Raw genomic sequence first — 16,167 nt, 5'->3', positions numbered from 1 at the left:
TGTGTGTGGGGGTGATGGGTGCCCTCCTCTCCTGGTCTCCTCTTCCTCCACGGGCTTTTTCCTGCCCCCCCCCCCCCGTGTGGGATTTTAAGCACATCACACCGTGAAAGGAACCGGAGTCCAGGCGTAATAACAGCCTCTCCATCAGCGCCCTACAGGCAGCGATTCGCATTCTTCTTTAGTTGTTATTTAAAAAACAGTAGGGTGTCTTGGTTACAGGGTAATTATGGCAGTCGGTGCAAGCTCTCTTCAGAAGCGAATCTCTGCAGGAGAGGCGAGATTGATTTATTTTGTAATGCTGACCCCCTGCTAGGATTATTTAACTACCAAAAAAAAATCAAATACGCTAATGCAGAGCGTGTTAAGAAGTGAACCGCATCTTTTAAAGGGGAGCTTCTATGCTATTCAGGTGTCGGAAGCAGGGAAGAAAGCGTGGAGAGCACGATTAAAAACTTGGCCAACAACTCTGTTTTTATGGGTAGTAGGTGTTTCCAGGAGGCAGGGCCATGCACCTGCCCCTCACCGTGCATGCACGCACCCTGCAGCAGCACCCTGCACGCACCCTGCAGCAGCAGCAGCTTTCACATGGCAGGGCATCCGAGGGGTTTGCACGCTGCGCCCTTAACTGTGGAAGAAGTTCCTGGAGGATCCAGGCTGGTTAAGGTGAAAACACAGCGCAGAAACATTGTAAAAGGAAGGGCCCTGCAGCTAAGCCAAGGCAAGGGTAAAGGCGTTGCAGACTTCTGTTGCTTGGCGCTGGCAATTTGGAAAACAACATTCCTTTTTGGGAACTACAAGTCCCAAAGTGCACTGTGGGAAGAATATGCCTCGTACCAGCTAGTGCCCAGCACAAATTCCCAAATATGGATAAGGAATCAATTTTGAAAAAGACTCACACTAGCTGCGTACTCCCTACTGAGACTCAGAAAAGGAGCGAGTCAGCACAAAACCAAGGTAAGTTTGCGATACGCAAAGATATGGTTCAAGAATTTCTTTTGCGGGGAGCAGCCAAGAATATTCTGTCCCTTAGAAGAGTAGCACAGCATTGCCCTGGTGATGTTGGATTTGGCCACTGCAGTGACAGAGGCGACTTTTGAAAGAGGGGACTGTTGTTTCAGGTGGGGAAATGAGCAGCAGGAGCAGCTGCTGCAGAGTGAGTCAGATCCTGTTTCCTTGCAGATGATCCTTATTAATAAAAGCCTATGGAAAGATATGTGAGCTGCAACCCTTATGCGGTTATGTTAGAGGCTGGGAAGGGTTGGGGAGAGGTATGAGTTGCAGTGCATTTTTTTCAGAAGCCAAGGTGGAACAAGCAGCCTTGTAATAATTATAGGTAAAATTAACTTCTCTGTAAGGCATGGTAGAATGTTTTTGTACTTCACCCCTCTTCCTAGAGGGGACAGTGTGGTGCCTTGAAGGCCAAACCTCTTGCAGCTCTCTGCCCTGCAAATAATAGTAATTCAGTAACCAGATTGTTTAACTTCAGGCCAGGACCAATTACCTATTTTATTGGCAATTTATTAACGAGGAAAATGAAATCACTCCAAAATAGAATCATCTTAGTGGAGATGAGAGATGCTCTAGCTTCCAGACTCGGGCACGCGCAAAGCCTTGGAGGTCGACCTGGCCGTGGGCAGCATCGGTCAGCTCCTGCCTCCATTTCTCTCGCCGGCAGTCGGGCATATTCCTCGTGCAGCCCAGATGCAGCGCGTGGACTCTCTTCTGCTGGGTGACGTCAAGCACAGCTGGTCAGCCTGATCCGTCATCCCAGCACCCTCCTCCTACTATGTAGGGTCATGGAGCAGCAGAGCCTGCACCGCACAGTGTGCTGCGAAAGTAGGAGGTGCAGCCCAGCCCTGGAGAGGAGCCTGAGGCTGTTTGTGCTTGTGAACCAAGCTGTCACATGGACACTTGTTGCCAAGTAAGAATGATGCTGTTTTTCCATCTTTCCTTAAATGTGAACAGCTTAAACTGGTTTTAAAGCTGAAAGAGTCACTCTTTGTACCTGGATTAGCCTACACGGCAGGGCTATACCGCTACACAAACGCTGGATGTAATCAGTGTGTTTGCCTGTGCTCCTGGATAACCATTTCTCGTAATCAGAAAAGCTGAAGTCAAGCAAACTTGCTGCCAGTGACGGGGAGTAAGAGGGAGCATTGCAGTGGATTTTGTGTCCTGGGTAGGATGTTGATGCCCAGCTCCTCGCCTTTTATCTGAAATCAAGGAATTTTTTTGCTGCTGCCATCCTGATTTTTCTATAGGAAAAGTGAGTTTCAGAGAGGCCTTGTTTGTGTCTGCATCAGCTGTGGATTCACAAGCTCCCCTCCTCCCTCTCCTGTCAGTCAGTTCAAGGAGAGTTTAGAGTTACAGGCACCTGTAACAAGGCCTCCTGAGGCAAATCGCCTCAAGTATTAATCCAGATCTGACCGGCACACGGTCAGAGGGCCAGAGAGCTGGCAATCAGTCTTTTCTGTGGTCTCTTCTGTGTCAGTAGGCTGTTAATATGAGATTAGCAGCATTAGGGAGACTTTGAGCTAGAAACAGTGAGGCCCTATGATTTGATTTGAAGAGAAAGAAACCCTCTTACACCCATATAAAACAAGCAGCAGAGCTGGAAACTATAAAAGGCATTATAAACACAACTAAGAAAAGGATAGTTTCTGGGAAAGATGTAGAGTTTTGCAGTACATCATAGCTTATCAGCAACTCTTTAATAAAGCTATGACGTCCGTGGAGACCGCAGGTCCCAGTGTGCAGCGCTCTGTCATTATCATCACGTGCTTTTGTTTGGGTCTGGCTAGACCATGACATGCCAGAATCTGTAGTTTGCTCATCATTTCCATGAGCAATACTTCCCTATTAAATATGAAGATAGCTGGCTGCAGATCCCTTCAATTAGCCCAGATTCTGGGCTCCCCTCGCTCCTGGCAGGCGGTCATCAGAGCCCTGGGTTGGGTGAAGGTGAACGCTTTCCGGCTGTGCGTTGAACAGATGGCCGACTGTGATGCTCCGCTTTCTTATCTCACCAAGCATGGTGGCACAGAATCAAACCTATTTTGTTGTTTCAGAAATAGAACTAGTAAGAGGTGACTCACCTGATTTTGAGACCACCTGCTGATGTCCCTAGTTACTGTATTTAAAAGCAGCCATCTCTTATTTTGGCCACATGAAATCCCATATAAACAACAGATGAGGATGGTAGAGGCAGAAAAGGCAACTACAGGGGTAGTCACAGCCACAGTCCAACTGGGGGGTATCATAAAAGTATGACCAAATCACTATTTTAACCTTCATCACAGACTCACAAATACTGTGCAAGGTGTAGACGCTGGAAATGGGAAAACTGGAAACACTGAGTTCTTCTCACAACTTGTCTAAACTTGAGTTTTACTCAGATAATGGCAAAAGCTTTCCAAAACAAAGGGCAATTTTAAGTTGATTAAGCCTCTTTCTTTGCTCGGTATCAAACAAAATACCAGCCTTGGCAAGGCAGCAGTCAAAGAATAACAGCTGTTACTTTTGATTTCATTGTTACTGTTATAATAGTAATAATTAGTGCTGGGTGGGGCATTTCATAGCTTTAAGGTGACCAATTTGGTTAAAGGCCTAAGGCATCTTCTTTTCTGCAACCAGTTATTATCTGTGAGAAAATACTAAGGCCTGTCATCACTGTAGGTCAATTAAATCCTGTTTGCCTAGCACTGCATCTCTTTGCTCACTGATTTAGGGTTGCAAGCCTTTCTAATAGTTAATACTTCTTCTCAGAGCCCCACCTGCCAAAATCAGTTGTCATCCATTAACCTCCACTTTTCCTCTTTCTCAAAAGCAAACATGCTCTCACGGTTGGGAGAAGTGCTTGGCAGCACGAACCCTGAAAGTATTTGTACCATAAGGCAATCTGAGAAAACATGTTTCTTCTCATTTTTAACGTAGCTTCCTAACTTCTTAGTGCTTCTTTTTTCAGTGTTTGTCAGACATCTGTCCCTCATTTTGAATGCACGTGTACTGCAATCTCCTGTGAATTATCGCCACAAACAGGTGATGTGTGTTCTGCATCCTGAATTGGAAATTGGAGAAAATGACACAGAAGTTAACAAACTTTTTTGCATCTCAGGCTGCCGGTCCTGGCTCTTACCTGGCCAGGTCTTGTGATGCTCACAAAAACTGTGATGAGAGGTTGTTTTAGGAAATACAGCAGTGTCACAGAGTTGCACGGTAGCGGCACCTGAGCCTTGGGAGAGGACCCACTGGGAAGGGGTTATTTGCTAGTGCAACCTTTGTATCTTGTGGTTTATGGTGAGTGTACCCCTGTGTGCCCCTCTGGCATGAGAACTGCCATCAGCTGGACTTCCCTGCTTGCCATTTGCTCACAAACTCAATACAGTAATTAAGAAGCTATTGCTTTTTTTTTATTAATTTGCCTCAGTGCTTTTTTATGTAGTCAATGAAAGTGCAGCACCTTTCTTTTTGGGAGGATTTCTCCCCTTCTTTTGAATACCTGTGTGCTATTTCAGGGTCTTACTGGTTTGAGAGGTATGCTTATAGTTTGTGTAAAATTGATGTCTCCCTCTGTTCCTGCCTTACTTGCTGCTCCTTCTCGTCTTTCTCAGCAATACCAGATGCAGACAGAGGTAGGATTAGGTGTCTAATTAGTTTATGTAGCCTTAGACATACGTGTTTACATCTTGGCACTGGGGGAAGGGCAGCCTGTGAGGAATCTAACCGGTGTCTCTCAGTGAGGTTTTCAGCTTTGAAAGCAGCCTGAGCCTGGGCAGGATCTGAACAGGCAGGCCAAAATTTTGTAGACACTTTTTTGTTCCAGATGCCTGTTAACAGAAGATGTTGAAAACCCTGTTTGTATCTCATTTAGGGTTAGATCCAAAAATGTTTATTTCCAAAAAACAACTTAGTGTAGACAGCTTGAAAGAACTTGCTTGAAACGTTACAGAAAAGCTAATAAACTGTAATTAATATCTTTTGGAACTCTATCATAGATTGGGCAAGTTGTATTTTAAGTATTTCTGGTTTATCAAAGTGAACTTTAAGCTGTAACTCTCCCGTCTCCCACTGCAGTCATCCTTCAGCAGATGTAGCCAGGAGAATTCATCATGATATTCCCACAGTAACTTATGCTCACCCCGGATCAACACTGGCTCATCTGGAGAACGGTAACGCAACAGCTTGTGTTAGTACTTGGCAGCCACTTCACTGCAAAGTCAGTGGCTGCTTTTAAACCACCACTGGGAAGGGTTTGGACCAAGGCGGCTTGCCGGCTTTGCACTGAAGCACTTGCAAGATCTTTTCCAGCATTTCCAGTATGAGAATGACCTAGAGTTGGGGACGAGGGTGCCAGGGAGCAGAAAGAGCAGAGGACAAGTTGTGGGGCCAAGGGTGAGCCCAGGGAAGGCAGGAGCAGTGTCTTCCCTCACTGGGGCGCAGTCGCACCCAGAGGACCTGAGCAGGGTGGGCAGCGTTGGGTGCCGATAACAGGTTTCATCAACCACACGAGACAAGACGAGGTGATTAATTAGGTTCAGGGTCCATCCCAGGAGTCCAGTCAGGAGGAGCAGGAGGCAGGACTATGAGGTAGGTCCAACGTCCATCCAGGAGACAGAGAGAGGGCTGCAGACTTGCACAGCTATAATGTAGCTCAGGGCAGGCCTGGGTGCCACGGATGGGGCTTAAATGGAGCCCCCCTCCCCAGGACCACTGGGCAGGAGGTGCAGGGTGAGAATCTCCAGTGAGGCTGGGCAGGGCATTTAAGGTCTATTAGTGCCACCGGTGGGGGGAGGCCTGATGATGACTTCTTACACTGCTCCAGGTGTTGCTAAGATGATTAAAGAACTCTATAGTGCAATAATTTTTTTTAAGCAATTGTACTAATTAATAGATTTGCACAAGGGTCTTGATTTAGCTGAAAATTAGAAGTTTCTTGGATAGGTACATTTCAAGTATTAAAATGATCCCGAGTCATCTTGGTTAATAGAGTTTATTGACTAGAGATTTTTTCCTATGGAATTTTTCTCTCTCTGAACATCAGCTTCTCTTTTCATAAAACAGAGATGAAAATGTTATTGTCTCTCCTACCTGACAGAAGGCTTATTAGTTTTGTAGCTTAAGTTGCATTTATGAAGTGTTCTGAGATATCTGGATGAAAAGAAATGGACTAGTGTAAAGCAAAGGAGCAACAGTACACTGCAGCTGTATACACTATCAAAATAAAATTACTTTAGAGCAAAGTAATGGGAATGAGATTCATGTATAAACTTTGATGAGACCTTCGAGGATGGAAAATGTGGTGGGTTCTGCCAGAGTTTGGGAGCTTAATTTTTGCACTCAGGGATAGATAGCATCTGCTCTCATGTTTCTCATTAAGTATATTTGTGAGGAAGCAGTAGAAGCGTATGAAAGCTGCATGCTGGTGCGTCAGGCTGGCACTAGGAATACAACCAAGTCATGAGGGTGGAGATCACTGTAAACACGAGGGAAGGTTAAGAGAAATAAGGGGATGAGGAGGTCATGGTAAGTTTGAAAGGGAGAGTGGATGGACAGACATGACTGGTGATAGCTCTGGTGACTGGAAACAAAACCTTAAATAGCTCAAATTTGTTATTTGTATTCAAGAACACTTGTCCATGCCAGAAGTCAGCATCTGTCTTTCTGTGTCAAATTAAGCAGGTTAACATTCCCTATGCGCTGTGAGCTGCCGGAACAATAGGTCTATTCTAAGCTCCCCTTGCAAGACTGTCTCATGCCAAAAGGTGTATTTGCCATAAGACATTCAATACTAGAAAGATACTGGGATAATTTTAGGAGATAGAATCAGTGCATGCTAAATCCCCAAAGGAGCCGACTCTCAAATAGTCTTAGCAGGGAAGCATGCTCTGTAAATCATTACCAAAAGTTAGGCTGAAAGCATTAAAACACTTTGCATGAAATGCACAGAGTTTCTGCCTTGATCTTCCAAGCTACTGTTGTTTGTTTTCCTAAACTTGCTATGATCAAACGGGTTCTCTGGTCTTGCTATTCATGTGACAGTTGAAGATTCAGACTGGTCAGAAATAGGACAATCATGGGACTAAATCTCTAGAGCTGTCTGAATCGTAGGGTTAAAAGAGGACTGTGAAGTCTTTAATAGGCTGCCTACACATTCCTCAGCAAGTCAGAGGTTAACAAAAGACCTTATTCTTTGAAAAGATAATTGATGCTGAAAACAAGTCAACCATCCCACAACTAAGCCGTGGAGATCATCAGTTCTTGTGAACAATAGCTGATGATGTTTGGGATTCAGTGAGTTAAGTGGTTAATCCTATACAGAAAGCTGCATCCATAATGGAGTTTAAATGGGGAGAATCCACCCAATTCGACCCCTAGAGAATTGCTTCCTCCTGTTACACTGATGGATATGTCTATAAATATCATGGTAGCCATCAGCAGATAAAATCTCACAGAGCTGAAAAGCCTCTCCCTATTAAATGCTACATTGATCTCCATGAAACAGCAGTAGCCTGGGTTAATGAGCCACAGAAACCAATCCCCCTGCTCTCGCACAGCGACTGTAGCCAAGGAGGAGGAAGACCCATATATTGTTTCCTTGTTGATTCAGTGGAAAAGGTCAAAACTCTTATATATTGTTTCTTCCTTCTGCCCAGTCTTCTCCACAAGGCCGCTCCTTACATTCTGTATTGGGCACGTGGGCAGCATCTCATCAGCCTTTTGCTGCAATTTGTTCCAAACTTATCATTTGCTGTTTATATCCATCAGACAAAGCCGTCAGTCAGGACAGTTAGGACAAATCTGCCTTTGCGGTTTTCTTCAGATAAAGCAGTACCCTGCACAGTGACAGAGAATGCACCAGCAGGTTTGTGTACCTTCTCCAGCACAGGTACTAATGGGTGGCAGACAGACAAACTTTAGCGACCACTTCTCTGCATCCTCACCTTTTTCTGTCACTTTTGCAATTTTAGCGAAAAAGAACTCGCAGTCCTGTTTGGTTTTGGTTTTTTTAAGCTCAGAATCTTAAGGTTTTTAAGCCTGTTATAATGCCAGGCCTGACTCATGATTTTCTGCTTACTTGATACTGAGTATACGTAACATGCACATACCCACAGTAGTACATAGACTTAAGCCCCTGTATTTGAATTCTCCATTCTGCCTGTATAATGCCTCCATGTCTGTATGTGCATACAGGTCCCAGGACAAGTATGGTTAAAGCACCTTTCTGGTGCTTTAACTAACTCTCCTGGTGTTTGGAGATGCCAGCCACAAATGAGTTAAACCATAGTAAGTGGCTCTGATTTCTCTTTTGTTACATGGATCTTCCTTTTCTGCGCTGTCCGTTTGTTTCCCTTTGCTTTTCTTCTTCCATTTTGTTCTCTGGTTCTTTGCTCCTCAGTTGCTGACTTACTGCAAATCCCATCGTTTCTCAGCAGTGGGGACTGTGACTGGAAGTTGTGCTGGGAAAACCCTAGACATCACTGTGGGACTTAACCTGGAGAACTTGCAAGAGACACCTTGCATGGCCACCCCGGCTGGCAGCTGGTGCTGATAGCAGTCATCTTCCAGAGCTGACATGGGCCAAGACAAGAAGGATTAGAAGAAAGCAGGACTTCGTAGTCCCCCCAAAACCATGCCCATAATGCTTATAATCTGAGGATACAGAAGGAAGGGGGATTGTGAGGGCAGATTGATTATCATACTTTCCTCTCTTCTTTCCCTTTTCTGCGCTGACATTTCTGCTTAGAAATAGTCCTGTGTTTGTCTAGCAGTGACCTAGGCAAGGAAGAAAGAAACACTATAAGAACTTTATTTCTGGACTTGTCCTTTGCTGCTTTGGTGTCTCTGAGTGCGAGACGATCTTTTGCTTTGGAGACCCTAGAAGGAGTTAAAGTAAACTGGAAAATGAGAGAAGGATCATGAGATTCACCAGCTCAGCCTGCCCCGGTTGCGCTCACAGTTGGGTCTGCCCAGGTCAGTGACTCAAAGAAATGAGCTGTCATTACCTCTGAAGAGCCAATGCACTAAGAGAAAATGATTCTGCTCTGTTTTCACGAGTATCAACAAAATTGTTTACCAAGTTCCAAAGAGTTATATTTTTGGCATCCCTGTGGCCTGCTTTGGCCTGTTACTTATGAGTAAGAAGGAAAGAACTTGACTTGACTCTCAATTATAAAGCAGAATTTGTATGGCTGACAGTTAAAGAAAAACAAAGCAAACCCAGTATTTTGTACGTTTACCTCACAGGATCTGGAGACACTATAAGTACGGAGCCCACTGATTTCAACTGGAGGGATACGTCCGGATTTCTAAAGTCATGACTCTGGTCTCTCAAAACAACCGCAAAAGAGATGTGTTTTTAGTCAGCTGGCCTGAATCACTGCTTTGCTGATGAAACCCAAAATCAACGCTTGTACATCCAGTTGTAAATGGCCTGCTCAGAGTCATGTAAGACTGTGGAGATGCTGGGAGGTGGCCTTAAACCTTTTTTAGGAGGGTGAAATTTCCGTAGCAGGCAAGCCTCCTCTTTGTCCTTAACCATGACCCTGCTGTAGTCTGTGCTCACCTCTGTGTCATCAAGAGAGCCCTGGTTAGGCTTCCTAAAGGAAGGACAGAATTGCAGATGTTTCCAGGACTTGGTTGGGAAACTGATCTCCTTTTAGGAGGAGCTGCAAGCACCCTTGGTTTCTGCTGTCGTACTAAGCAAGGGGAGCCTCCGTCTGTTCTCGCTGCTGTGCAGATGCAGGCAGGGGATAGGAGTCCGAGGGTAAGGTGAAAATGCTCTTCAGTGGATAACGGAGCGCAAAGTCTTCAGTGCAAACTCGGGTTCCATAAAAGTACATGTGATGATGCCAGAAAAGCTATATATTCTTGACACAGCCACAGGAGGATGGTGTTGCTGATTGCATAACTTGGGTTTAAAATAATAGCCACAGTAGCACTGGCCCCTGCCTATGAAAGGGAATGTGAAAAGGAACAGGAAGAGCGCAGAGAGCAACAACAGTGAAATAAATAGTAGCCTAATAAACATTTCATGCCAAGGATTTGTTCAGTGCTTTACTTATTCAAAGCACTGGGCAAAACATTAGCTGATTAACTTTAATTAATCATTCAGGTAATTAAATGGAAGTGGAATGCAAATGGTTAGAGGAAGTTTGGAGTATGAAGGCTTCCTGAAATCATTAAATGATTTTGCTGTCTTTGATGGAAGGAAGAATTTCTTCCTTTAGGGTTTAAACGTGCTCACAGTGTGGGTGTTATTGCAGTTTTAATAACCACCTGCTTAATTCCCTGGGATGGGAGATTACATGCCGCACAGCCAAAGGTTTCTTGTTTGTTTGAGTTACTTTGGCAGTTATATGGGCCTAACAAAAATGAGAAGTGTCACCATCTCTGTGTTTCAGGGCACAGAATGATGACCAGCCTCAGGAAGAAATCTTGTTCCTTTGACCTCTCACTAGCAGGATGGATTAGTACACATTCCTTTGCAAAATTTAGCATTTGCCATTGCTGGGAGATAGGGTATGGTTATGGCATGACCTATTGCTTTAACTTAAGCAGGAGATAAAGAGGAAGCTGTTCTGTGATTCGATGTAGAGGAAACGCTGAATGAGAAGGGCGAAAGAAAGAGAATGCTGCAAGTGAAAGCTATTTTTTTTATGGATTAATTTGTTCCCCTGCAGTAAGAAGATAGGATTCTTTGGCAGAGAATCAGTGCAACTTGATGCATGGCTGTGGCATATTTAGGTTTGTGTTATCACCTGCTGTCCACACTTACATAGTATAAACTCCTGAGAGAACCTGTGAAGAGATGTGTTTTTAGTCAGCTGGCCTGAATCACTGCTTTGCTGATGAACCCCTTAAGCTGCTGGAAGATGCCCTGTTTCATGCCAGGCCAGTATAACCACAGACCAAGCATGTAGGTCTGATTTCCCAAATTGAAAGACTGACATAGGGCACTGTGTAAGTCGGGTTTTCAATTTACCTGCAACCTGAGAACTCAGTATCTTAAGTAGGTACAATACAAGCAGTTGGTGCTGCAGACTAAAGCCAACAACCTTCAAGAAAGCCGTGATTTAATAGACTGCTAATTGCTCTGATACCTTTGCTACCCTCCTTCAAAAAGGCTACAAAAGCCTGTGTTTCCTTCTGACCTGGGATACTGTCACTGTAAGCAATGAAAGCTATCAGACTTCTTTTTTCTCTCCCTTTTCCTCTGTTTAGTTCCCCTGGGGACAGGAGATCCTGGCAGCTAGATCTACTCCAGGCTTTTGCCTTTTGTTTTCCTGTACTTTTCTCTTGGCACAATTCAGTTTTCAGTGTTGTGCTTCCACAATCACATGCTGAAATATTTGCACAGCTGTCTGATGACAGAAAAGGGGGAAGAAAGAAAATCCACTCTTTTGTTATTTGAAAAGTTAAAAAAAAAAAACCAAACCAAAAAAAAACCCCAACCAAACAGAGTTTAACATAAGTTAATCATATAAATTCTTCAGTTTGCTCTGCTCTTGTATAACAGAAAGGTCAAAGGAGGTGATTCTGCCCCTCTACTCCACTCTCGTGAGACCCCACCTGGAGTACTCAATCCAGCTCTGGAGTCCCCAACATAAGAAGGACATGGACCTGCTGGAGTGTGTCCAGAGGAGAGCCAGGAGGATGATCCGAGGGCTGGAGCACCTCTCCTATGAGGAGAGGCTGAGAGGACTGATCAGCCTTGAGAAGAGAAGGCTCCGGGGAGATCTTATTGAGGCCTTCCAGTGCCCAAAGGGGGCCTACAGGAGAGCTGGGGAAGGACTTTTTACTAGGGCATGTAGTGATAGGATGAGGGGGAATGGCTATAAACTGGAAGAGGGCAGGCTTAGAGTAAACATTAGGAAGAAGTTTTTCACTTTAAGGGTGGTGAGGCACTGGAACAGGCTGCCCAGAGAGGTTGTTGAGGCCCCCTCCCTGGAGGCGTTCAAGTCCAGGCTGGCCGTGGCCCTGGGCAACCTAGTCTAGTGGGAGGTGTCCCTGCCTATAGCAGGGGGGTTGGAACTCGATGATCTTCAAAGTCCTTTCCAACCCAAACCATTCTATGATTCTATGAGTCCTCTTTCACCTTGCCTGGTTTACCCCATGTCCTTCACCACCTTCTTCTTATATGTATAAACCCACGTTTTCGTGCTTCTCTTGAAATGCTGGTGGGTTAAAATGCCCATGGGACTCTATTGCCCACCTGTGTGCATTCACTTCAGCCTTATCCTGGTGTACAGAAATAGGACCAACTCCTACAGGGTATAATCAGGCATTCTTTAAGCAAATCTCAGACTGAAGCCAGTGGAAGTTTTGGCAGAAGGACCACAAAACTAATTACATTCCTCCCCCAAGTATATATATTGAATGGTGATGAGAGATGAGAAAATACTGCCTCGAAAGAAAGTCCATTAATAAATGAGAAGTAGATGTGGGGAAGAACAGCTGATTGAATTATTTATAATGCAGTTATAAAATTGCTGAGTGGCTGAGCTTTCCAGAAACCCATCAATAACATGCATGAGCATAGCAGCAGTTAATGGGAATATAGACAAGCAGGAACAAGGATCTCCATGAAAATCATGTTTGGAAATATTGTGAAAAAAGCCTAGCATATCCAAATCATTTAGCACAGAACATACTTTAGTGTGGTGATAACTTTCTAATAGCCTTGAAAAGTGGTTTTGAGTTAATTTTACCAACAGCTCACCACAGAATTTCAAGCAAAAACTGAGTAAATGTGGGCCCATCTTTTAAAAATAGAAAAAGAGCATAGACACTTCCGAACAAGGCTAACTATAGATCAGAGCAAAAAAAAAATTAAATGCATGTTTAAAAAGAACCTGGATAGTCATACTAAGCAAAAATGAACTTCTATGTTTGGAAGAACCAACCTTGTCACATATTCTTTTGGTCAGAATTACCTAATTAGTGACTGATGATACTAGAGCAGAGATACTGCATTAGATCCTTTGGTGCAATGAGCGGAAAATTCAACTTTTCAAATCTTCAGTGGCTACAAGAAGGAAAAGTGAAAAGGCCAACAAGCTCTTTTTCAGCTTTGACCTCTACAATTTACATGCATGGACTACACTCCCACTACAAACAATCCGCTCCCTTCCTACACACATAAACACACACTCCCTGCCTTTATCCTCTCAGACCACACATGCATCTCTCTCAAGTTTCTGCCCTTCACATCAGCCAGCCTCCTCCCTTGAGCGCATGAACGCCTCCTCTGAACTAACTCCTCAATTAAAGGTGTGTTTTCCCCCCAAGTCCACCAAGTTTGGGGTTTTTTTTAAGGCTTTCTTGCTGTCATCAGACATGAGCTCCAGACAAAGCCTTCCTTTCTGCGAGTGTACTGGACAACCAGGAATGTGGTCTGGACATTTATGGACAAAGGAACATTCATGTTTCCGCTCCGGTTGCCTCTTAATCGTTAGGAAGAATAAATGTGCTGTGCCTTTAGCCTTTCAGGTCAGTTTATGAAATCTATGTCCTCCTGTGGATGGGCGTTTAGGGTAGGTCTCTTTTGTTTCTGGTCAAGACTGAAGTGTGCAGGGGCAGGGAGGTACTCTCTCTGTACTGGCCTGGACCCAGCCGCCGGAATGTCATTTCCAGCCCTTTAGCCTCCAAAACCGTCTGTTTGTGAAATTAGCTTGATGAGGCGACTGATGAGAAATCGGTGCTTATTAGCTGCTGTCATTTTTATACTCTGTTCCGTAAGTAATGGTACAGCAGCCCTCGTGATCCCATTAAATAGCTCTAGCTAGTGCTCTGACTGCCAGAAGATAAAGCTGCAAATGGAGAAGGCCCTGCAGTGCTGCAGGCCAAACCCAGCCACCTCCTCTCCCCTACGTTCCTCTGCTGCTTTCGTACCCCCTGCTAGCCAGCGTTATTCCTTCTCAGGATTGTCTTCTTCAGGGGACAGCTTCATTTTGAATGGCTTCATGCTATCATACCCAGAGCCACCAAGTCGTTTCCACTAAGCCAAGCATAAAAATGTCTGGGGGAAGGGGAGTGGTGTCAGCAAAACAGATATATTTAATTATATGTACCAACCAGCATTTTCCCTGTGTAAGATTAAGTGTGCAGTTCAGTTTCTGATCTTGTTCCATTCTCATTTAAGATTACTGAAGAAACAGCCATAAAGTGCCCATAGCATGGATTTTTATAATATGCCATCATATTTTTATTAACTTCATATCTGTGTGGAACCAGATGCTCATAACTCTTGTGTGTACTCAGAACTAGTTTTGAACAAGCCACTAAGCCACCATGGAAGGAGGTGGGGGGGATGCTGTTAAAGCCCAGCATCTTTAATGTGAAGGCTCCAGACTTCCTGAGACCAGCCTTAAATGGGCTTACCTGCTTTGCAGAGATGCTTCTGCACTGCCAAATCTAATGGCGTTGTCATGGCCATCACTGCATTTGGTGATGTTCTCCAAATCCCATGTTTTATAATCACATAAGCATGGGAGAAATCAAAGTTTTTCCTAAATCAAATAAAATTATAATCCTTGTGGTGAGTTGGAGAAAAGCTGGAAAACTGAATCTGAAGGAAGAAGCAAAGACGAGTAAAAAGACTTGAATTGTTATTGTTTTTAATGTCTGCGATTTTTTTAGCCCACTCACAGTTTTCTGAATCTGGTTCAAGTCTTTTTAACCCTTCTGGCTGATGTGCTCTTCTGAGCTAGTCCCATCTCTGCTGCTTCAAATTATAGTGGTGCAAAAACGTACTTAATCCCGTGTCATGATGGGATCTTTAATATTTGGATTTTGGCATCTGGAGGCCTGTCCCTACCCAACAAGTTGTGATGAGCCACTGTCAGAGAAAGCTCAAACAACTTGAGTTCAAAGTGAGGATAGGAAAGTTAGTCAAGAAAACAAATGTGTGGTTTTTACTTCTGTGTGTTTGTTTTCGTCTGTCCCACCTACCTCCACACAGGGCTGTGTTTGTTACTGGCGTCCTGAGAGAGGAAATCCATTACCTTAAAAAAAGCACTTGGCATTAGGAGAGAATAATAAGGAAAGTAACAAAGAACCCTTAGCAACATTTTATTAAGAAGATGAGATAGTCTGTCTCGTAAACAAGTGGTCTTATTTAATTATCCAAGGATTTGCTTTCCAAAACAAGCCTGAATTGTTCATTGTCCAGCAAAATAACGCCTGCTTCTGCAGTCCTGGCTGCTTTTCTTAGAGCCCAGAGTCCGTAGGTCTCTGCTGCTGTGGACTGTCCTGCCTAACATTACTAATAATATTTATGTTAATGTTACAATAAAAATATCTTAAACAAGTAGAAAACAGCAATATTAAGGCTTAAAAAGGATAACATCAAGACTTTTCAGTCGAGGGGACAGGAACAAAGGAAATCTGCCTGCCCTGAGCTTTCCTGTAGCTGTAATAGGGCCTCACATGCACACTTGCACTCGGTCGTGTTGGCAAAGAAACATTTGGCAGAAAAATACCCTATTGCTGTCTCAACTGCTCATTTACCTGCTTGGAGAGACAAAATCATATCGCTCCATCCTAGCACCTCTTCAAACACTGGTGAGCACGTACTGATGTTCAGTTGTTTACCAGAACAATTTTTTTTTTTTTCTGTTTTCACATGACATCGTATTTCCCAGAGGAAGTGAGTGGCTCTCTCGGGGCTATGTCAGCTTTCCTATACCATACAAACAAGATTTACAGATGCTGTAGAGCTCCACAAGTGGAGTAACCAAAGTGTGTGTGTGCCAAAGCAGGGGGGGGAGTACTTTCTTAATAAAACAGCCTTTTTTAAGAAATGGGTGGATTACCCAGATCAGAGGAGTCCTCAAAGGGGGAGGCAATACATACATTTGGTGCTCCCACTGCCGCTTCCTTACCCAGCCACAGGGGACCAAGTCTCTGTTACCACAGCAACGATGACAAATTGGCAGCCAGACCCATCATTGCACAGTCTCCCGGAGACCCTGCGAGATGCTCTGGGAAAGACGTATAGAAGGAGATTTGCATCTCAGATCCCATTTTCTTTTTACTTTGGCTTTACCTTGCAAGCCTAGAGAAAGAGAAAATTGTTTGTGCGAGCTCTCCAAAGAGAAACCTGCGCGGAGGCAGGGCACAATGAATGGCGAGGGGGCTCTAATTTAGCCACCTGCCCTGGCAGAGGCG

At 44.3% G+C, this 16,167-nt stretch overlaps 1 protein-coding gene across 1 annotated transcript in view; it reads right to left on the bottom strand.

The window, feature by feature from the left end:
- Positions 1–597, bottom strand: part of PEX26 (peroxisomal biogenesis factor 26) — a gene marked incomplete at its 3' end in the record, with an annotated part of 5,275 nt that extends 4,678 nt beyond the window's left edge. Inside the window, exon 1 of the mRNA XM_009879754.1 lies at positions 563–597. Within this exon, the coding sequence (XP_009878056.1) occupies positions 563–597 (35 nt within the window). The remainder of the gene's footprint in view (positions 1–562) is intronic.
- Positions 598–16,167: the final 15,570 nt, after the last annotated feature.

This window comes from Charadrius vociferus, unplaced genomic scaffold (assembly GCF_000708025.1).
Source record: "Charadrius vociferus isolate BGI_N301 unplaced genomic scaffold, ASM70802v2 scaffold90, whole genome shotgun sequence".
Classification (NCBI taxonomy): domain Eukaryota; kingdom Metazoa; phylum Chordata; class Aves; order Charadriiformes; family Charadriidae; genus Charadrius; species Charadrius vociferus.
Note: the sequence above shows the minus strand (reverse complement) of the source record. Positions and strands in the feature narration are given on the sequence as shown.